Source organism: Chiloscyllium plagiosum, chromosome 4 (assembly GCF_004010195.1).
Source record: "Chiloscyllium plagiosum isolate BGI_BamShark_2017 chromosome 4, ASM401019v2, whole genome shotgun sequence".
NCBI classification, from domain to species: Eukaryota; Metazoa; Chordata; class Chondrichthyes; order Orectolobiformes; family Hemiscylliidae; genus Chiloscyllium; species Chiloscyllium plagiosum.
Window position 1 is genome coordinate 12,282,061 of NC_057713.1, and position 23,807 is coordinate 12,305,867.

Genomic DNA, 23,807 nt, shown 5'->3' on the forward strand with positions numbered 1-23,807 from the left:
AAATGTTGTGCTTTTATTTAACAAGGGCTCCAAACAGAAATCTGGGAACTATAGATGAGTAAGTCTGTGGTAGATAAGTTACTTAAGATTGAGATAAGATATACCTGCATTTGAAAAGACCAGATTTGATTAGGATTAGTCAGCATGGCTTTGCGCATGGGAGATCATTCCTTACAAATTTGTTAGAGTTCTTTTGAAGTGGGCAGGGTGTTGGATGTAGTCTATATGGATTTCAGAAGGCCTTTGGTAAGGTTCCACACAGGCTGCTCTGGAAGGTTAGATTGCATGCAATCCAGGGTGATCTAGCAAATTGGATACACAATTGGCTTAATGGTAGGAAGCAGAAGGTAATAGTGGAAGGATGATTATTGGATTGGAGGCCTGAGACTAGTGGAGTGCCTCAATGGTCAATGCTGGTGATTATCAGTGATTTAGATGAGAATGTACAAGGCATGATTAGCAAGTTTGTAGATGACACTAAAATAGGAGGTATCGTGGACAGTGAGGAAGTTTATCAGAAATTGCTGCAGGACCTTGATCAGCTGATGAAGTGGGTTGGGAAATGGCAGATGGAGTTTAATATAAGTAAGTTTAAGGTCTTGCATTTTGGAAAGTCAAATCAAAGCAGAAGTTTCATGGTGAATGATCAGTCCTTAAGGAGTGTAGTGGAACAGAGGGACCTTGGAGATTAGGTGTTTTGTTCTCTGAAAGTGGATTCACAGGTAGAGAGGGAAATGAAGGCGGCGTTTGGCACACTGGCTTTCATCAGTCGGGGCATTGAGTATATAAATTGAGAAGTTATGTTGCAGTTGTATAGAATGTTGGTGAGGCAGCACTTAGAGTATTGTGTTCAGTTTTAGTCACCTTGCTACAGGAAGGATGTTATTGAACTGGAAGGAGTGCAGAAGAAATTTCCAAGGTTGTTGCCAGGACTCAACAGACTGAGGTATATGGAGAGGTTGGACAAGCTAGGAGTTTGAGTGTAGGAGACTGAGGGGTCATCTTATAGAAATGTATAAATTGAGGAGCAGGGTGAATGCACTGTCTTTTTCCTAGGGTGGGGAATCAAGGACTAGAGGGTATCCGTTTTAAGGTAAGGGCGGAAGATTGGAAGGGAACCAGAGGGGCAACTTTTTAGAGGTTGTAACACCTATGGAATGAGCTGCCAGCAGAAGTGGTTGATGCGGGTACATTCACAACATTTAAAAGAAAAAACAAATACCTGGATAGGGAAGGTTTTGAAGGATATTGAACAAGTGTAGGGAAATGAGGTTGGTGTTGGTGGACATTTTGGTCGGCATGGACCATTTTGGGCTAAAGGGCCTGTTTCTGTGCTGTAGGACTCTGACTCTAATTCCCACGGTGATTGATGTTACCATGAAGGATTCTCCTTCTCAACCTCTCCCCTGGCTCAGGTTTGGTGACCTTCTGGTTAAACCACCACCAGTCAGGTCTCTGAGAGCAGCCTTGTGGTCTGGCAATACTATGGCGAATGTACCTGAGCACTAACACAGCAAAGAATGATGAAGGTCCAGCACCAATTCCCTACCTTCTCATTGCAACAATGGATGCAAAATTGCTATGATTATTTATTTCTTGAATATATATTTGATATTTAAAAATTTCAAATATGTTGCTTCTGTGAGCAGCAATTGTACAAAATGTTTTGGCCTGGTTATTCTGATGAACAATAAAAGCCATGATAGTGTTTCACCATCCTTGCTTGTAGTCTATCCACCTTCTCACAATATGCTATGTCTATTGCATTGCACTAATCATTCCAATGTCTGAGTAGGCTTTTTATGAATAATTGAAATGTTCCAAATTACTCTTTAAGGAAAGAAGGTGTTTTCCTTGATCAGTTTCTATACAGTTCATAAGAGATTAGAGATTTTATCTACACTTTTTTCTCTATGTATTGTTGCTAGACAAATGTGAACGTGAAAGGATGAACAACTTTCTTTGATTGTAGAATGCAATTGGATTGGTTTCTACAATAATAAATTGTTATTGAATGGATATTACAGCATCTGAAGGTCAGATATGAAGAAAGATTCAGTGGTGTTGTCATTTTTTCTGATGGGAGAAGTGCTTTTGAAATGGAGCCCCAGTATTCCATGAGTTGTCACAAACAAGAAATATGACTGACTTAATCACTTGGATGGTTTTGATGTGTGACTATGATGTATCTAACGTAAAAGAAACTACTGCCAGGTTTACCAATGATCAAGAAAACAAAACTTATTTATTAATGATCTATTTTGCCACAAGGATAACTTTCCTATAATAATGTGCCAAATTAAACTGTCTTAGGGGACTAAATGTTCCGTAATGGGAAGAATAAGATAAATAAGTTTTTCCAGGAATATCGTGGATAGAAAATATTGGTAGAAAGGAACTAAGGTAGACCAAGAGCCAAAATCAAAGAGGAAAATTAGGTGAAATTTCAGTTTGGTTGAATGCATCATATTGATGAGAAAGTGAGGTCTGCAGATGCTGGAGATCAGAGCTGAAAATGTGTTACTGGAAAAGCGCAGCAGGTCAGGCAGCATCCAGGGAACAGGAGAAATCGACGTTTCGGGCATAAGCCCTTCTTCAGGACATTCCTGAAGGGCATTCCTGAAGAGGGCTTATGCCCAAAATGTCGATTTCTCCTGTTCCCTGGATGCTGCCTGACCTGCTGCGCTTTTCCAGCAACACATTTTCAGCTCTGCATCATATTGACCACAACAATTTCAGTCGGCAGTTAGTTGGACCTTGGTCTTGGGTTAAATTGTAAGTTTTCTTTCGTAAGGTCTTTTGAGTGTTACTTCCTTCTCAATGAATGAGAACACACCATCTGGCTTGCAGTCTTTTTTGGAGATCTGAGAGCCAGTTGCTCTCAATTCTGTACCAAAAACTTATGCAAAACTAATCCAAAGCTTACTGGGTGGTTCCTTTGTTTTCCACCCATGAAAACCTGGGTGTCAGCACCTCTCTCAAGTATCAAGAATATTTTTGGCTAAAGTTACATGCTTGTGTAACTAATGTGCAGAACTTCCATATTTCCACTTTTTTGCTTTAATTTTATTTAAAATAAAATGAGCACATCTCTGCAACAGCGCAGTCCAGTTTATATTTGAAATGAAATATGTAGTCCTTATACCACATATTTAAATGGAATAACTTCTGATCTCTTGAAGTTGCCAATTATGTTTATGCCTCGAGATAAAGGTGATTATTCTCAGTTCTGGGATTTGGAATGTCGTCTGGCTGCTCAACCACACAGGAAACACAAGATTCAGTTTCAACTTCATGGAGCGGTGAGTGTTGACAATAGTTTCAACTTCATTTTGCAATCTTCATTTTCCTTGTTTAAAATCTTAACATTGAGCAGTTGAATCACCTTTTTGAGTTAATGTTCCCACTTCCAATTTTTGAATGGGAGAGTACCATGAGTATGTGTTAAGTTTAGGCAGTTATGTAAAGCTTAAAATTTAACAAAGATGAACATGTTCCACTGTTCTAAGGAAATGAATAGAGAATGGGCATGTATCCTTTCTTCCTAACATTGGGTTTTTGTTTGCACTATATTACACAATGGATGGATGCGTAATCTTTGAAAAGCAGGACTACAGCCAAAAAAAGTTATGAAACAAATAGATTTGTGGCCTTATAAATTAGGTACATTTTGAATACAGACCCAACATTTGCTAAGCAATAAATGCTATGGCAAAAATGCATTTGTAAGATTGACTGACTAAATGGTTATATGTTGAGAATGTGAAAATTGATGAGAATCTCACGAAAGTAGAGTCAGCGTCATGGGACATCAATCATTTGTCTTCTCAAATATCAAGACTGCATTCTTGGTTATCACCCTACTGTTAGGACATGCAACATATTGGAGGTGATGACCATACATTCATTATACATTCTTTTTAAATTATTGTATGTTCATTACTTTGTTTTTGGTTATTTGGAAGTGTTTCAATTTCATACTATTTCCACCTGCCCTCGGTCCTATATAGAATGGTCAGCCTAGTGTAATGAGCTGTCTGAGAGATTATAGTTAGTGTAAAAGAAAGTGAGGACTGCAGATGCTGAAGATCAGAGCTGAAAAATGTGTTGCTGGAAAAGCACAGCAGGTCAGGCAGCATCCAAGGAGCAGGAGCATGAGCTCTTCTTCAGGAATGAGGAAAGTGTGCCAAGTGGGCGAAGATATATAGTTAGTGTGTCAAACTGAGGTGTACTAGATGGTGCCAAGAAAATATATTTGTTGAATTTATTTATGTTTTAAGAACTATTGCAGAAAGAAACTATTTAAATATCACATCCAGGGCAGCACCCTGGATGAAAATTTGTGTTCCAGAACTAGCTGAATCTCTAGTCAAACTGCTCCAGTACAACTACAACACTGGCATTTATAACATTTTGTGGAAGTTGCCCTTTTGTAACCTGTTCCTACAAAGCAGGACAAAAGTCCAACCACTAACTTAGCATTGATATACTTTAAATCATCGAAAGAGGGACTTTGGTGATACAAATATCACTTGATCTCAATGACAAAGGGTCCACTTTGCTTCAGATTTCATGAACTTGATGCAAATATGACATGAGCTGAATTCCAGAGGTGAGTGTGACTGCTCTTTTGTGATTTCCTGATGAAGGGTTCCTGCCCAAAACACCAATTTTCCTGCTCCTTGGATGCTGCTTGACTTGCTGTGCTTTTCCTGCACTACTCTAATCTTGGGACTCTAATCTCCAGCAACTGCCATATAAGGAGTCTTGGTGAAATTTAAGTAAATGGAAATCAGGGTAAAATTTCTCTGCTGAGAGACTTTACCAGCACCAAAGAAACTAACCATCTTGGCTCCAGGAAATCACTGGAGGAGTTCTTTGGTGTTCAGTTCCATTCATATTTCTTTAGATACTGGAGCAGACCATTTCTGAAAGTGGCAAAATCAAGGGCATGTAACAGCTATGCCAAACAAGAGCCAGGCAATAATCATCTCCCAACAAAAGAAATCCTACAATCTATCCTTGACATTGCCACCACTAAATATCCCATCAGCAACGTCCTGTGCTCAATGTCGACAAGAAACTGAACTGGACTTGCCATATAAATAGTGTGCGGCGACAAGAGCTGGTCAGAGACTGGAAATTCTGTGGCACCTGATTCACCGAAATCAGTCTGCTATCTACAGGCCTAAGTCAAGTGATGGAATGCTTTTCACTTTCTTGGATAATATAGCTCCAACAATACACTAAGCTTGAAGCCATTTGGCAAATAAAAGTTGACTTTATTAGCACACTATCCACCACCTTTTTAATGTTCAGTCCCTCTGCCACCAATGCATTGTAACCATGATATGCACTGTTATGAAGGTAAGGTGTGTATTGTACCTTTTAAGAAAGTGAATGCTGTTCTGAACTGAGATTACAAGCACCTCTGATATGACTAGATGGCAGCCCCAGAGTGTATTTTTGTTAGTTTCATTGAAAAGTAATTAACGCAAATCATCATCTCTTTAGGGCACAAAAGCTGAGGGGAGCTCCAAGGAAACCGATTCAGCCACAAAACTGATAAAAACTGAAACAGCGATGAAAACGAGGAAGTCTGTATCAGGAAGATTGGCCAGAACTGGGTTAGTAAAAAAATAAATAAATAAACAAGTAATGAATTTCAAGAACGAGAAGCAGGAGTGGACCAGATAGCCCTTCAAGCCTACTCTACCATTCACTATGATCATGGCTGATCATTGGCCTTAAATTCACTACTTTTTCTCTTGCTCCCAATATCATCTTGATTCCACGAGAGACCAAAGGCCTGTCAATCTCAGCCTTAAATATATATATATATATGAAACAGTTTATTATCTACAGCCTTTTTGGGTATACAATTTCAACCCTTTAACTGAAGAAATTAATTTTCATCTCATTCCAAAATGATTGGCACCTTCTCCTAAAACACTGCTGTCAGATTCTAGATTCTTCAGCTAGCAGGGAAAATTATCACTATCTAGTCCAGTCCCTTAAATCTGTGAAGAACTGCCTTGGGCACTTGCAACTTTTTTTCCTGTTGTGTTACGAACTTCCTATTCTTTCCTGCAGTCAAAGGTGTTGAAACCTTGCTGAGTTACAGTTGCTTAAACCACAAGTATGCTTGACAGTGTGAGAGATTATATATTGACATTACAGCCAATTCTGATATTGTCCTTACCTGACCACACTTTTCATATCGCCACACTTCCCTCTTCCACACCATCCTTTGAGTTGAATTAAACATCACTGGTATTACTAGAGATCTATAAACTTTTGCATTGCAGACCATTGAAATAGCTTGATTGATCTTGAAAACTTTGTTGATCCAATTTCCAAATTGACAGGATCAAAACAACATTAACCATTCTAGTTTGAAAGAACGAACCAATATGTAAAGTGATCGCTGATAATTTTGTATTAAATTTTGGGTTAATAGGCTGATGGCCCAAGGCCTCAAGAATGCATGTTTTCATTTTGGTATTAAAAAGTTCCTAGATTCTAATTTTGTTTCCACTGGAATTTAGAGTGGAGAGTGACTGAAGTATCTAAGATTCCAAATGATCTGACAAGGTGGACATAAACCCCTCAAGCAGGCTCAGACTACTGTCCTGAAAATGCAACTCCTTACTTTTTAAACTGGGATTAGGTGAATATTTTTCTCTCACAACATTGTGCAACTTTGGAACTTTGCCTCATAAGGCAATGAAAGTGGGGTCTTTCAATATTTTTAAGGCAGAAGTCAATTTTTGTTGGACAAGAGAATGAAATATTATTGAGTAGTGATGGCAATGTGCAATTTAAGTAGCAAACTGATCAGCCAGAGTCTTATTGAATGGTAGAGCACGTTCAAGCAGCCAACTGGCATACCACTACTTCCAATTCATATGTATGTTCTCAAATAATTTCTTAGTGCAGACCAAGAGAAGCTGCCGCAATCTTTGATTTTCTGTGATTGCGTGTTAACGTGAGGTTCCTATTATTGTTTGTAGCAACTATGGCTGTTCCAGAGAAAATTATACTTGAGTAAAGGCCGAGCTAATCCCTCTGTAGACAGTAATGGACATAGTCTTGGCCTGATCTGGAGTTGGTAAGGATTATGCAAGATTAAACTATCCATTTCATACTCATCTGATGAGGAAGAAAAGCTAGGTTGTGATTGTGAATACAGCTACTATGTTTGTCTAGATACCTATTTTGTGATTGTTGAAACTAATAACCTGGCTTGCAAATTGATCTTTCAGCCAATCTAAAATTAAGTTTGTTGTTTTCAGACAAGAACAGCCACCTTTCAAAGGTGTATTTGCTCCTGAGGATTTATACTCCTTTCCAGCTACGCCTGTTGGAGAATCAAGCACATTAAAGATTAATTTGCGTAATAGTTCATCGGTTGCGCACATGGTAAGTTCCTTCTGCTCAACAAGTTTAAAGATTATATTGAGCCAATTTCTAAAATTTTCATTCCAAAAATTAATGTATTATTTACACTTATTACAGAACAGCATTATGACCTACAAAATCAAAAGAATCCTCACACAAGGCTTTACAAACTATTTTTCTTTTATCTTTGATTATTGTCTAATAGCAGTTGTTTAGAAACCCAATACTGAAGCACACTTCCTGGATTTCCAAGTTTCTTTTCAACAAATCTAGATATGCAGCTGAAATAATTTAGCTTCTTGGATTGTTCCTGAAGTATGGGTTACATGAAAACAAAATGTATTTTCCTTTTTAGATTTAACTTCCAAAACTTGACAGTGAATCTGATCCTTTGCAATGGTAGTGATGGGTTTTTTTTTAGAAAAGCTTTCCAAATTTGCCAACTCTTGTACTTATTTTTTCTGTATCTTGTATGCTGTAAGGGGCCAGATAATGTTGACATGTCAGGTCTCAGTGCCATTCTTTACTTTGTGTACAAGCTATTCTTGGTAACTGGGTTTCCTCAAAATCGTCTACAATTCTCCTTTAACTCTGACTCCAGGAAAAACTTCATGCAAGTCACTAAACCCAACATTTCAAAACTTCTCCTGTTTTTCAGTTTGCTATAAAGTAGTTATACTTTTGTTGTCTTCTCCATTGCTACCTTCTCTTTAAATTCCCCCTCAGTTGCACTCATCACCCCTGCTTCCAATTAGAACTGTAAGAAATGTGTGGTTTTTCTTTTCATTATGAATCAGCTGCCTTCCTCCCTTTCATTTTCACACTAGCCAAATTTTCCAAACTAAGCTCATCTTGCTCCAGTTTCTGTACCTTCGCCATCTAGACCATATGACTTGCCACCTCCTGACTCTGCCCTATTCAGACAAAATTGTTACCACCCAACTTTTCTTCCCAGGCCCCTTTGCTAACTTGCAAAAAGTCCTGTGCTTTCTACACACTTGTTTCAATTTGGAAGTTCTCATTCAGTTTTTAAAGCAATTTGTTTTCATGTCTCCATTTCTTAGCAACTTTAATCCTACAATATTCAATATTTTCTTCATCCTCCTCTTCAAAGATTTTTGTAAGGTGGGGTGGGGGGTGGGGGGCGGCTGTTGAAGAGTACAAGGAGAAAGCTTTGGTCACCTATGTGGATGTTGTCACCTCTGACTTTTATCAATTTTTGATACGACCCTGTGAGATCCCTTGAATTTTCTACAAGGTTAAAGGTAATATTTAAAATGATGAATTATTGCTGTTGAGTGAAGTTTTGTGGTTGAGTTTGCATGGTGACATTGTATTGAACATATTTGTATGGTCAACAAAGATAACTGATACTGAGCTATTATTTCAACCATTTAATTATCCATTCTGGGAAAGGCTAGGCATAAAAGTAGCAAGATGATAGAGGAATTCTCTGTCTTAAAAACTATTCTAACTTCCAGTAATGCTTGTGTTTTAATAAAACAAAAGTCCTCAAGGAGGGTTTGTTTACTTTATCACACCAGACACAGCAGATGGAGCAACAATTTGTAACAATATGGCACCTCTTTAAAGGTAGTGAACAAAACACAGCACACCACAAAGGAAGATGATTGTCTGTCATCTCATTGAAAGAACATAACTGCAAAATTTCCTCAGGATCCTAGGTTCAACCATCTAAAGCATCTTCATCAATGACTGCTTGTCCTTCATAGGTGGTCAGGGCAAGAATGTTTGCTGCTGATTGTACAGTGTCCAGCACCATTCACCACTCTTCAGATATTGAACCAGTCCATGTCCAAAAGCAAAACCTCTAAACAACTTCCGGGCCTGGGCCGACAGTAGTAAATGTAAATGACCATCTCTTACAAGAAGATCCAACCATCATCTCTTGACTTTCAGTAGTGTTACCAGCACTTAAGTCTCACTATTAACATTTCAGGGGTTTCCATTGACCAGAAATTTACTGGACCAACTACACAAATACTATCGCTGCAAGAGCAGGCCAGAGTTTGGGAATTCTACAGTGACTAACTTGCTTCCTGACTCCCCAAAGCCTGTTCACTATCTACAAGACACCAGTCAGGAGTATGTTGAAATACTCTATACTTGCCTGGATGAGTGTCGCTCCAACACTAAAGAAACTTAATACATCCAACGAAAGGCAGCATGCTTGATATGTCAATTTGGCCTGTTCATCATTCACCACCCCTGTTGTCATACATTGGCAGAAATGTGTACCATCTACAAGATACACTGCAACAACTTACTAAGATTCCTCAGACAGCACCTTCCAAACCAGTGGTCTTCACAACCTAGAAGGACAGAGCAATAGGTCCATAGGGACACTATCTGCAAGTTCCCTTCCAAACCCCATACCATCTAACTTGGAACTGTATTACTGTTCCTTTAGTGGTTAGGGCGTTCCACTATTTTCACCTAAACACAATTTGTATACCTGCAGTGGATCAAGAAGATAGCTCATCGCTAACCTTTAAAGGGCAATTTGGGATGTGCAACACATGCCTTGTCACTGATGTCAACATCCCATGGATGATTTCTCTTTTTAAAAGCCCACTGCACCTCAGAAGAATTGAGTAATACTAGGTACCAAGCTGTCACTATATTGAATGCTCAAATGTTTTGAGCCAGAGTCACATTTTATGATTCTGTAGTTGGAATATCTTGGAATCTATGCATGTTACATGTGCGTTATACAGCAGAAAGCATGGTTTGATGGATGCAGCTGCTGTAGTTATTTCAAACCATTGACTGCTTTGAGAGCAAAAAACTTAGATAACTGCATTCATGAGGTTGTGTGTTGTTTTTAACTTGACCCAAGCTACTACTAAATATAATCTTGCGTTTTGCTGTTGGCTGCAGGTTTCTTTAACTTGCTGAATGGGTTGAACCATCATTATTGTGCAAAAATAGTATCCAAGCTGATGTGTCGGACAAGTTTGCCTTAAAGTTCCTAATCTTGCCTGCTGTTTCTTTAAGGAACTATGAACTTACAAGGCCCACTTAACAAGTCATCATCAGATGGGGAGCACATCTATGATTTTCATGTGTCTCCATGAAGACCAGATATAAATGGCTCTGGGGGGAGTGAACTGGCTTTGTGGTAATGTTACTGGGCCAATAGTAGGATTATGAGCTAATCCTTTCAGGACATGGTTTCAAATTCCACCGTGTGAGATGGCGAAAATTGAATTCAATAAATAAATATCTGGAATTATAAGTGTGTGTAATGGGAACCGTTTTTGATTATTGTTTTTAAAAACCCTTCTGGTTCACCATTGTCCTTTTTTTATGAATGAAATTGCCATCCTTACCTGATGTTGGTATTTTTTAAATTCAGACATGAGATGTGCAATGCAGGCGAAGGAGAGCACAATTACTGTTACCAGGCTCTGCAGGTTATTGCTGCTAGACTGGGTCTGAGGCAAGTGTTAAGGAACGAACAAGATGGAAAAGTCTCATCCTTGGCAATCCACCTGTCAGAGGTGGAATTCATTCATGACACTATCAGCAGAAGTGTCCACTGCCCAGTCTTGGTGATTAAACTCTGACTTCACATTCAAGGTAATCATATGTTGTGTGGCAACAACTGTGCTACCTGTGTCAGACATTGAACAGATCTAGCATTCAAAATAGAGCATTTTTGAGGTGCTATGGGCCATCAGACCTCAACCAGTATCTGCAACCTCATGAGCCAGCATTTTCCCGACTCTATCATTTGTCATCAAGTTGACACCTCAATTTTACAACACAAGACTACTTGAAAGTCAAACAGCAGAAGTGGCATGCAACAGTCAAATGATCCCACAGCCCCCAGTATAAACTCTTCAAATCTGCATTCCAATCATGAATAATGATGGCATATGAACAACTTGCTGGAGGAGAGAATCCACAAATATCTGAATTCTCAATGATTGGGTAGCTGAGCACATCATGCAAAGTGATGGAAGGTGTAATTGACAGTGCTATCAAGTAGAAATTGCATGATAGTTGCTGACTGCTTCATTTGGCTTCTGCTCATGCCCTCATTATAGCCTTAGTCCAAATGTAGACAAAAGAGCTGAGGGGAGGTGAGTGACTCTTTCATTCTAAGGACATATGTGACACTGTGTGGCATCAGGAACATCCATCAAAACTGGAATCAATGGGAATTGGGAATGGAGGAGCTCTCTGACCGCCAACACCCTTAGCTATCTTACTTTGTGCTAGGCACAAATCCAATCTGTAATCATCTTAGCCTCAGGTCATCACTGCAGGGTTTCCTGAGAGTGTCCTAGTCCCAATCATTCTCCGCTTCTTCACCAATGATCTTCCCTCCATCAGAAGGTCAGAAGTGAGCATGTTCACTACAGTGCTTAAAAATGTGTTGCTGGAAAAGCGCAGCAGGTCAGGCAGCATCAAAGGAACAGGAGAATCGACATTTCAGGCATAAGCCTTTCACCCCCCTCGTTCCTGAAGAAGGGCTTATGCCCAAAACGTCGATTCTCCTGTTCCTTTGCTGCCTGACCTGCTGCGCTTTTCCAGCAACACCTTTTTAAGCTCTGACCTCCAGCATCTGCAGTCCTCACTTTCTCCATGTTCACTACAGTGTTTAGTTATGATGCCTCCGTTTACTGAAGCAGACTGCATCCATATGCATTGGGACCCAGAAAACATCTGGGTTGACTGATGAGTTGTTGCCACGTAGCCATCAGGAAATGATCACCTCCAACAAGAGAGAATCTAATCATTGTCCCCTTAGTCAGTGGTGTTACTGTTGTTGAATTCTCTTCATATCAACAACCTGGGAGATACCATTGATCAGAAACTAAACTGAATCAACTATATATGTACTACGGCTAGTGAGTAACTTGATACCTGTCTGCCAAATACTGTCCGTCATTTACAAAGCACAGACCAAAGTGTGATCAAAATACTTTTCACTTGCCTGTTGAGTTCTGCTCCAGCATCACTCAAGTAGCTTCATGCCATCCAAGGCCAAACAGCCCATTTAATTGGCACCCCACCTGCAATATACACTGTAGTAACTCACCAAGGCTTCACTTTCCACACCACCTAGAAGGACGAGCAGCAGATACATGAGAACAACATCATCACCTGCAAGTTTCCCTCTAAGTCTCTCAGCATCCTGACTTGGAACCAGTGTGTCCCTGTGTTCCAGGGTAATAGTTCAAGAATGCATCTTCTCCAGGCCACTTAGTTAGCTAGGCCAGTATTTATTGCCCAGCCCAATATCCATATTGCACAAAGGAATGTCGATAATAAAAGACAGCAATTTACTAAGTGGAATCAGTTTAAATTAAACCTCCTGAGAAGGTCTTTTACTTGATCAGTGATCTTGAGCCAGTGATCTTGGTAGCCAGATCAGAACTGTTTTTAAGCAGCACACTTGAATTGTTGTTTTTGGGCTATAACATTTTTCTATCAGATTTTCTGACTTTGAGGCTGACCAGTATCTTTATGTATTAAACATGTTTTCTCAGGTCATCATTGTCTGCAGCATCTGTTCCATTTTCAATTCCAGCAATTTCCTTCATTATGATTTATGTATGTGTGATGACAAGTACCCATTATCCTTTTTAAGGTAGTTCAACACCAGTTTGCAAAATTTGAAGTGAATTGTTCATTGTTTGAGCTTGCATTCTTGCATTGTTGTACCTTGAGGTGTTTGTTGAACAGAGAAACCAAGGAATTAAAGTATATAGTTCTTTTGAAATTGGTGTCACAGATAGGGTAGTGTTGAAGGTGTTTGGTGCCCAGTGCCCTTGCCTTCATTGGTCAGAGTATTGAATATAGGAGTTGGGATGTCATGTTGCAGCTGCATAGGACATTAGCGAGGCCACTTTTGGAGTACTGCCTACAGTTCTGGTTGCCCTGTTATAGGAAGGATATTATTAAATTGGAAAGTGTGCGAAAAGATTTACAAGGATGTTACTGGGACTGGAGAGTTCTACACAGGTTGTACCATACAAAGTAGCACAACAGAGCAGAATAGTGTTACAGCAGAGAAAATTCAGAGAGAAATCAGAATTAACATTTGAGAGGTCTTTTCACAAGTCTGATAACAGCGAGGAAGAAGCTGTTCTTGAATCTGTTTGTATGTATATTCAAACTTTTTTTACCCTCTGCCAATGGAAGGGAGCAAACCAGAGTGGGAGGGGTCTTTAATTATATTGGTTGCTTTCCCAAGGCAGCGGAAAGTGTTGAACTGAGTCAGTGGACGGATCCTGGTTTGCATGATGGACTGAGCTGTGTTCATGACTCCCTGTAGTTTCTTGCAGTCTTCAGAAGAGCAGTTGCTATACTATGTTGTGATGCATCCAGATAGGATGTTTTCTGTGGTACATCTATAAAAATTGATCAGAGTTATTGCAGACATGCTGAATTTCCTTAGCCTCCTGAGAAAGTAGAGATGTTGATGTGCTTTCTTGACTGTTTCATTGATGTGGGTAGACCAGGAGAGATTGGTGATCATTACTCCCAGGAACTTGACATTTGAACATCTCCACCTCAGCACGATTGATGCAGATAGTAGCGTGCTCTCCACTCTCCTTCCTGAAGCCAATGACTAGCTCCTTCGTTTTGCTGACGTTCATGGAGAATTTATATCTTTACACCATGCCGCTAATCACTCACTTTCCTGTATTCTGTCTTGTCATTGTAGATCCAACCTGCAATGGTGATGTTTTCAGCAAACTTGTAAATGGAGTTGGGGTGGAATTTGGCCACATAGTCTAGAGTGCATGCAGAGTATAGTAGAGAGCTGAGGATGCATCCTTGCCAGGCACTGATATTGAGGATTATGGTGGAGGAGGTGTTGCCGATTCTTGATTGCAGTCTGAGTCAGGAAGTGGGAGCTGTGGTCTAGGTCTGTTTCGAGATGAGTTTGTTTGGTGTTGAAGGCAATCCTGTAGTCAATAAGTAGGGGTCTGATGTAGGTTATCCATCATACATGATAGATGTATAATGGATAGCCTACATCAGACCCCGACTTATTGATTGCAGGATTGCCTTCAACACCAGACAAACTCATCTCTAAACTGAGACCTAGATCACAGTCTCAGTTTAGTGATCGAGATGGTCTAGGGAGAAAGCATCTGTTGAACTAGTAGATCAATTGTAAAGGATCAAGGCAATTTGGTAGGCTGGAGTTGTGAGCCATGACTCCCCTCTCAAAGCACTTCATGGTTATGAAAGACCGAGCCATTGGGTGGTAGCCATTGAGGCATACTCCATGATTTTCCTTTGGCACCAGGATGATGGTGGTCTTGAAGCAGGTGAAGACTTCAGATCTTAATAATGAGAGGTTAAGCATGTCTGTGAATACTTCCTCCATCTGGTCCACACAAGATCTGATTTCACAGCCGGGAACACTATCCAGGCCAGTAGCTTTCCATAGGTTTATGCTCAAGAAGGTCGATCGAACATCTGTGGCAGACTGTGGGTACAGGTGGATTTGAGCCTGTTTGGATCGGTGATAGTATTTCACTGTTCAAAGCAAGTGTAGAATGCATTGACCTCATTCTGTCGGGATATACTGTTGCCCACAATACTGTTCAATCTCACTGTAGCATGTAACGGGAGATAAGCTTCCCACAAACAACTGATAGTTAGTATGGATCTCAAACTTAGCTTGGTATTGCTTCTTGTTTTCTCCGATGGCTTTACAAAGATGATACCTGGATTTCCTGTATAGGTCAGGGTTGTCTGACTTGTACACCTTGGACCTGTACTTCAGTAAGGAATGGATCTCCTGGTTTATCCAGTTGGGGAGTGTTCGTTTTAACTTTGTCTACCCATTTACTCATGAAGTCTGTGACATACTCGTTTAGGTTGGCCACTGAGTTCTTGAATGTGGCCCAGTCCACTGATGCCAAGCAGTCCCTCAGAAGCCTTTCCATTGCTTCAGAGCAGTGCTGCACTATTTTATGTACGGAGGGCCCTCATGCTTCAACTTATGCTTGTAAGCCAGAAGGAGGAGCACATCATTGTGATCTGATTTTCCAAAATGCAGATGTGGGGGATGGAGTGCTAGGATCTTTGATGGTTGTATAGCAATGGTCAAGAATGTCCAGGCCAGATGATGTGTTGGTTGTATTTTGGTAGTGTGTTCTTGAAGTTGGACTGGATGAAGTCACCAGCTACGATGAACAAGGCCTCCGGGTATTCTGTCCCAAAACTTGGTAGCATTGTGTATTTAATCAAGTGCACTCTTCACTTCTGTGCAGGGTGATGTGTAAGCCACTGTCAGGATAGATGAGGTGAACTTGCGCAGCAGGTGGTAGGGATGGCACTTAAGATATTCAAAGTCTGTGAGAAGATTTGTAGCTCGGGTGCTCGTTGTTGTGGTTCTGTTCGCTGAGCTGCGAATTTGTGTTGCAGACGTTTCGTCCCCTATCTAGGTGACATCCTCAGTGCTTGGGAGCCTCCTGTGAAGCGCTTCTGTGATCTTTCCTCTGGCATTTGTAGTGGTTTGAATTCAAACAATGTGCACCCGAGCTACAAATCTTCACACAGACTTTGAACACCTACGGGCGAGAGACGCTAAGACAAGCCAGGAAATGGGAATCCTGTGCCAACCGCCTAAGCGCCACATACGAACAACTCCAGTTCCTGCATGAATGCCGAAAGAATCGAATCCTTCCACCACGTGTCAGATACAGACCACCAGTCAATAACCCACAAGCCAGGGACACAGCCAGGCAGAACGGATTCAGGATGATCCAGGTAATGACTACAGACGCTCACAACAGACTTCACAAATACAGACAAATTGCGCGCCAAATATCGTTAATTTCAAAAACCACCAATCAGGAATGGACCCGGATTATGGAACAGGCCGTCACCATAGGACAGGACAGACCACACACCGCAAAAAAACGGTACTAAAAGAAAAAATGGCCAAACTAACACACAACAGAGAGGACACCACAACACACACACCTGGGTTAGAAACCTCTCCCACAGACAGCTCACAGACACGGAAAGAACGATACTGGCCAAGGGACTCAACTAAAACCACAAGACAGCAGACTTCCTAGCAGCACTAGAATGCACACTCCGGGACAATGGACTGACAGAAGAGACGCAACAAACAGTGAGACAAAGTATCGTACCTCTGATAACAAGGAAAAGACAAACACACAACCTCAACACCAAGGAGAGGGAAGCACTAAAATCACTAAAACGATAAGAACATAATCATACTACTAGCAGACCAAGGCAGAATGATGGTCATCCTGGACAAAGCAGACTACATCCAAAAAACGCAACAACTACTTGCAGATACCAACACCTACCAAAAGAGGGAGTTTGACCCCACCCCACAGCTCACCAATAGGATAAACAACACACTGAGAAAAAACGGACAGATAACCAGTGCTGACCTACAAAGAATGAAACCGGAAAGCAACAACACCCCCAGATTCTATGGACTACCTAAAGTACACAAACCAGACATCCCACTCAGACCCACAGTATCACTACCAGGGACACCATCGCACAAACTGGCTAAAGAGCTACGGCAGAAACTGAAACACCTGATCAGCGGATCCAGACACACACGACAATCAACACAGGAATTCTTGGACATCATCAGAAATATACACATAGACAAGGAAGAAACCATGGTCTCATTCGATGTAACGGCACTGTTCACCTCTATCGACAAAACCCTAGCCAGAGAAACAATAGCCAACCTGCTGGACATACAGAACAGACAACAGGACATTGAACCTATCAACAAAGACGGCATACTCAAACTACTGGACCTGTGCCTCACAACACACTTCACATTCAACAACCGAATATATGAACAAATCAACGGCACACCGATGGGCTCACCCATCTCTGGACTCACAGCAGAAGCGGTAATGCAGAGATTAGAACAAACAGTCTTACCGCAAATTCAACCCAAACTCTGGGTCAGATATGTGGATGACACCTTTTGTAATCATTTAAAAAAACACAAATAGAAAACACACACCGGATCATCAACGTCACACTCACAGGAATCCGATTCACTAGAGAGGAAGAAAATGACAACCAACTCCCATTCCTGGACGTGATGGTACAGAGAACACCGAATGGAGAATTCACCACAAAGGTATACAGGAAAGCCACACATACAGACCAATCCTTAACTACGAAAGCAACCACCCCAACACACAAGAAGTTGCATCAAGACACTATTCAAAAGGGCCACAACACACTGCAGTACATCAGAACTGCAAAAAGAGGAAGAAGAACACCTATACAATGTATTCGCCAAAAACGGATACCTGCGCAATTTCATCAACAGATGCCTAAGGGAAAGACATGCCACAACCCAAAGGACTAGCCATACTACCATACATCAAGAGCATTTCCAAACTGACAGCCAGACTACTGCGACTACTAGGACTCATAACAGCACACAAACCAACAGCCACTCTCCGACACCAACTCACCAGCACGAAGGACCCGATACCCAGCATGAGCAAAACTAATGTAGTGTACAAAATCCCATGCAAGGACTGCACAAACACTACATAGGACAAACAGGAAGACAGCTAACGATCCGCATCCATGAACACCAACTAGCCACGAAACAACACGACCAGCTATCCTTAGTAGCCACACACTCAGATGACAAGCAACGTGAATTCGACTGGGACAACACTACTATTATAGGACAGGCCAAACAGAGAACAGCCAGGGAATTCCTAGAGGCATGGCACTCATCCACAGATTCAATCAATAAACATATCGACCTGGACCCAATATACTGACCACTGCAGCGGACAGCTGGAACTGACAACCGGAAGCGGCAGATTCAAACCACTACAAATGCCGGAGGAAAGATCACAGCGCTTTACAGGAGGCTCCAAGCACTGAGGATGTCACCTAGACAGGGGACGAAACGTCTGCAACACAAATTCCCAGCTCGGCGAACAGAACCACAACTTAAGATATTCTAGGTCCGGAACGCAGTAACCCACTGGGGTTTCCAAGTCTGAGTGCTAGGAGGCAGACACCACTGCCTCTTGCCTTGCTAGAGGATGCCGAATGGTCTATTCTATGAACTGAGAAACCTTCCAGTCGTATGACGGGTGTAGCAGGAGTGAGCCATGTCTCTGTAAAAACTGAGCAAATAGTAGCCCCTTGGTTCCCTTTTGGAAGATGAGACTAGCTTTAGGTTCATCTATTTTGTCCCCAATTGTCTGGATGTTTGTCTGGAAATCCTGAAGTCTGTCTCAGCTGACGTCCAATATATCTCTCTCGTTTTCTGGGTAGATGGCTGCTCTTATTCGATCCTGGGTGTCGGTGAAGGAACTCTGGAAGGCAAATGTGTGATCCTGATGGGGTTCTGGGCACCAGTCACAGCCTTGAGCATTCTGGAAGGATCTTAGTTGGGCCTCTTTGATGCCACATTATGGTGTTTCTTGTTCCTGCGCTAGTCAGGCCTTGGTTTGATTTGGGTTTCCACGACGTTACTGACATCAAACCTCAGAGTTAGGAAAACCTCCTGGCTTGCAGTTTTAGCATCCTTAATGTGTTCCTGAGGTGGCCCTGGGCTCTGGGGTGTCTTGTAGTCGGTCTGGTCAGGCCTCCTCAATATTGGGTCACCGTGGGGTCAGATCTTCTTCCAGCTGGTTCAACTGTTCGGGCCTTGGTTCTGGGTTTCCATGAGGTGGTCAGGCTTGCAGGAAACCCATAGACCCTTGGTTTAGATTAGATTAGATTACATTACATTATAGTGTGGAAACAGGCCCTCTGGCATCAGTAATTCAAGCCTCGTCTGTCATTCAATCTTTAAATCTGATAGTAGGTTTAAGAGAACATTATTATTAATTCTGATAGACGTGGACATAGAATTGAGGTTGAGAAGAGCAGAACAATTACAAGTTATGTAAGAATAATATTTGCTGTAGACAGCTCACAAAATAGTGCCACACGCTGGCACCATCTTTGAATGTTTTCACTATCTCACCTGTATACTATAACATACTTGTAAAGGGGTTGATAAAAATCCACCTCAGGAAAGATATTATTTCATGGAAATCAGTTCAGCGAAGGTTCACTTGAATGTTCCCTGGTATGGAGGGATTGTTGAATGAGTGTTAAGGCAAAACAAGGGTTGGGACTCATTATTCTAAATGCCAGTGAGTAGAGGTGATATCATTGAAACATATAGGATTCTTAGGGGGCTTGACAGGGTGAAAGGATGTTTCGCCTTGTGGGAGAGCCTAGGATCAGAGGGCACTGTCTCAGAATAAAGGGACACAAATTTAAGACTGCACGAAGGAGGAATTTCTTGAGGTTTGAGTCTTTAGAAATCCTTGCCACAAACTTTGGGGACAGCGTCCTCATGTACATCTAAGACTGAGAAAAATAAGTAAGTGTTACGGGGAAAGGGCTGGAAAGTGTACATGAGTAATGTTTGATCAACCATGATCCTATTGAATGGCGAAGCAGGCTTGAGAGGCCAAACAGCCTACACCTGATCATTGTTTAAGGATCAAGTGGATGAAATAGAGTTGACACAGTCAGGAGATTAACCCGATTTTATGCACAATTGTTGACCAATTAAGTTATCTGCTCGTGCTCTAATGTAGATTTTGTTAAAATGATTGCAGGGATGAAAGACTTCCATTCTAAAAATGGATTGGAGAAGTAAGGAATATTTTTTTTGGAGAGGAGAAGACTGAGAGGGGAGATTGATAGATATTTTCAAAATGGTGGTTTGGAAAGATTATGATGTCGTGCCAGTGTTAGAGTGGAGTGTACAAAGTTTAAAAAAACACACACAACACTGGGTTATAGTCCAACAGATTTATTTGAAACCAAAAGCTTAGATAGGGAGAAATTGTGCCCACTTATAATGGCATCAAGAGCAAGAGGGCACAGATTTGAACTAATTAGCAAAAGAGACAAATGATTTAGAGGCTTGTGCAAATGGTTGAGGTGCATTGCTTGGGAGTATAGTGGAGGTAGGATCAATTCAAGCATTAACAAAGAATTTGGACAGAGTGGATAAATATACTTACAGGGTTTATAGGTTAGAGGCAGGAATGGCACTTGTTCATTTGGAGAGCCAGTCCAAATAGCTGCCTTTTTTGTATTGTCACAATACAGTGATTCTTTGGTCAGCACTTGTCATTGATTTAACAGTAAAGAAACAGGATCCTGTATCCACTTGTTTGCGAATAATTTGTGTATATATATACATGTGAATGTACAGTAATTTTTGCACAATTATTCTCCTGCACATAGTGCACTAGTTAAAGATTGTTGAAAGCCACAAGCCCCAGCTCCACCCACCCCACCACTGCTGCATACTTGCCATACTTATGGGCTGAGATTTTTTTCTTACAGTAAGACGAAAAGGTAAAAATCATTCAATCATGCTGATTATTTGAGATGATTTGCAGTGATGCATGTCTCTAATGAATATTCTCTTGCTTTATGCTGTAAATTAAAATAGTGATCAACACTTATTCAAACATGTTTGGATTAATAGCTGATTTGAGCTGCTGGATATAAACTGTAATATTTTAAAATGAAATATTTTGTCATGAGCACGTGTTTGTGTTGCTTGTTGCTGTACTAATGCTCTTGGTGTTGATTTGCAGCTGAAGTTTGTAAATCCCAGGGAGCCATTTTATATCAAGCATTCCAATTATTCATTGCGGTGAGTGATCAATAAAAATCTTAAGCAACAAGGAGGCAATATCTTGAGAATGGAATTAGTGCGTGATCTTATAAACATCACGATTGCAGCATTATACAAGGGATTTGAATCCTTAAATTTGTTCCTTTCTCTTGTGATTATGCTAAATATTCATCCTGCTGGAATTCGCTGTAAGGAAAAAAATATAGATTCTTTACACTTGGATAATAAAAAGAATATATTCATATGTGGTAATTCTCTTCATTCATGTATGTTTTAATGAAAGCTATTGAGAAAGTGAAGTGCAAGATTGAGTGTATCAATGTGGAACATAAAGACAGACTTAAAATACTGTAGCTTTGCTAAATATCTTTAATTTGATTTCACAATCCTGATCACTACCAAAAATCATACTGCATAGAACTAAAGGAAATATATATTGTACTAAAATTGTGCAAGAAAGGTATGTAGAATTGATTTTCAGTTCTGGAATATACAAACATATGAAGTAGGAGCAGGAGTGGACAGTTTGTCCCCTTGAGTATTTGCTTGTTTGAAATTCCGCATTCCAATCTACACACAGTAACCTTTGTAGGCATTAAATGATCAAACATGTCTAAGTGATTTCTTTCATTAGCATACTGAAGCCTACCTTAGCAATTCACTAGTTAAGATTTGCAAATGGTACTGACTAGGAATCAGGTGTGATCCTCCCTGTCTGCTTATAAAAGAACATTATGCTTCAAATGTGATGAACATTGGATTTGAATTGATTAGGATAACTTGAGGGCTTGTAAGGTGCACAATGGAAACCCAGTTTATTCTTTCCATCTTCAAACATCAATAATCTATGGCCCAGAAAATTAATTGCATCTTCTCTCAATCTTAAATTTAGATTTTCAGAAATTTTCTGATTGTGCTGTACTTTGGAAAGTTATTATATCTAATCAGTAAATACTTGCCCAGTCCTAATTTCTTTCTCTTGGCAAAGCTTGTTTCCTCCATTATTGAGTAATGTGGTAATTGTGATCAGTAATGCTTCAGTTTCTTCTGTGCTTCCTTTTAACGTGCTTCATCTGGTGAAACAAATTTACCTGGAACACTAACATTTGGAGAAGTAGAAGAATAATACAGAATGTTAAGGACAGGAATATAAGAACAAGAGGCGGCCATAAAGCCCCTCAAATCTGTTTGGCACATACCTGATCTGTGTGTTTATTCTATGTCCAACAAAGTTCTATCAACTTCAGTTTTGACCAATTCATTTCATCCTCAACTTCAGCACTTCTTTGATATGAAAATTCTGGATTTCAGTTACTCTTTTGTATGAGGTCCTTCTGACACCATCCCTGCATGACTCAGCTTGAATTTGAATGTTATTGCTCCCTTATACTGGACCTCTCCTCTTACCTCCATTCCACCACCTTCTAATTGAGGGAATACATGCCTTTTCTCTGCATTGAGCTTTATAATTTGTTGCTTTCACTCTTAGTATCATTCTAATCTGCCTATCACCAAATCACCTACGTGAGGTCATATCTTTACTGGGATGTGATGCAGACAATTAAGTGCTGTATTCTGAAATGGGACTAATCAAAGTTTTGATATAACTTCTGCTGTACAGTTTATTCTTAGATTCACTGAGCCAAATGGGTTCTTCCTACATTGTACAAATCAAGAGTTCTAAATTTAAACTTGAACCTTCAAAATGGACGCCGTTCATCTGGTTATTGTTTCACCTCCCCCCACCCCCCAACTTTCAGTCCCAAATATAAATGATACTGGTATTTCCTTTTCTTGAAAGATACCATTTCCATGTGAAACTTGGGAATGGACAAGTACCGCATCTTTTGGTGAGGGGGAAGTTGATTTCAAGTTTTGTTCATATTGCTTTTACTTCATGAATTTATTTTTTTTGTTTAGTGCTCAACACTACATCAATCTACCTGTCCGGTTCAAACCAGAGTCAGACGGCAGATTCGAGGCACTGCTCGTGATACAAACCGATACATGTGGAAGTCTCCCTATTCGACTTATTGGTGATGCTATTAGAAAGGAGTAAATGAAAATCAATTTTGTTAAATTAAATGTCTGGTTGTACTTGAGATCTGTCTTCAAGAAGAAACTGTTCCACAGGAAACAGCATTATGTAAAATTGTATAGTAAATGGAAAATGTATCTTTCATGTACAAATTTGCAAATTATGCATTTTATAAATGAAGATATTTAGGCACTGGTGCCATTTAACATCAGCATAATGTCATTCGTAAAGAGGGAAAGTATTTTAGTACGCATTTGTAGTATACAAAATAACAATACCAATTTACTGCGGCAAGGAGCTGTAAAAGTTTCTGCCTCTTCCTTCATTATTGTATAATTTGAAATATTTTGCACAAGCTTCATTTTTGTGGCTGTTTTATGTACATTTGAAATAGTTCTTGCTGTATATTTGAAATAAAGTTAGTATGGGCAATTAATTTATCAAGATATCTCATGTTTTTCTTAAATCCACATACTGCAGGTGACGTAACTTAAAGGATTTTATTGCTGTACTTGAAGCAGTCAATAAAATGGAGCTAAAAACTAAAAAGTTTCTTCCTATTAATGTAAAAGCAAAGTGCTGGAGAAATTTAAACAAACCTGTCTACATTTGTGGCGAGTGAAACAAAGTTTTAAGTCTGATATAACTCTTTGAAACTAAGAATTAATTGCTTAG

General features: G+C 40.2%; 1 protein-coding gene across 6 annotated transcripts in view; it reads left to right on the forward strand.

Moving 5' to 3' along the window:
• The window catches only part of cep192 (centrosomal protein 192), a 192,995-nt gene extending 169,419 nt beyond the window's left edge, over positions 1-23,576 (forward strand). For 5 of the 6 annotated variants that reach the window (XM_043687704.1, XM_043687702.1, XM_043687703.1 and 2 more), the window contains exons 43-47: positions 3,183-3,302; positions 5,515-5,627; positions 7,296-7,422; positions 21,054-21,112; positions 23,015-23,576. In XM_043687704.1, the coding sequence (XP_043543639.1) occupies positions 3,183-3,302; positions 5,515-5,627; positions 7,296-7,422; positions 21,054-21,112; positions 23,015-23,153 (558 nt within the window). In that variant the 3' untranslated portion in view covers positions 23,154-23,576. The remainder of the gene's footprint in view (positions 1-3,182; positions 3,303-5,514; positions 5,628-7,295; positions 7,423-21,053; positions 21,113-23,014) is intronic. The other variant, XM_043687705.1, reaches the window with a different exon arrangement.
• Positions 23,577-23,807: the final 231 nt, after the last annotated feature.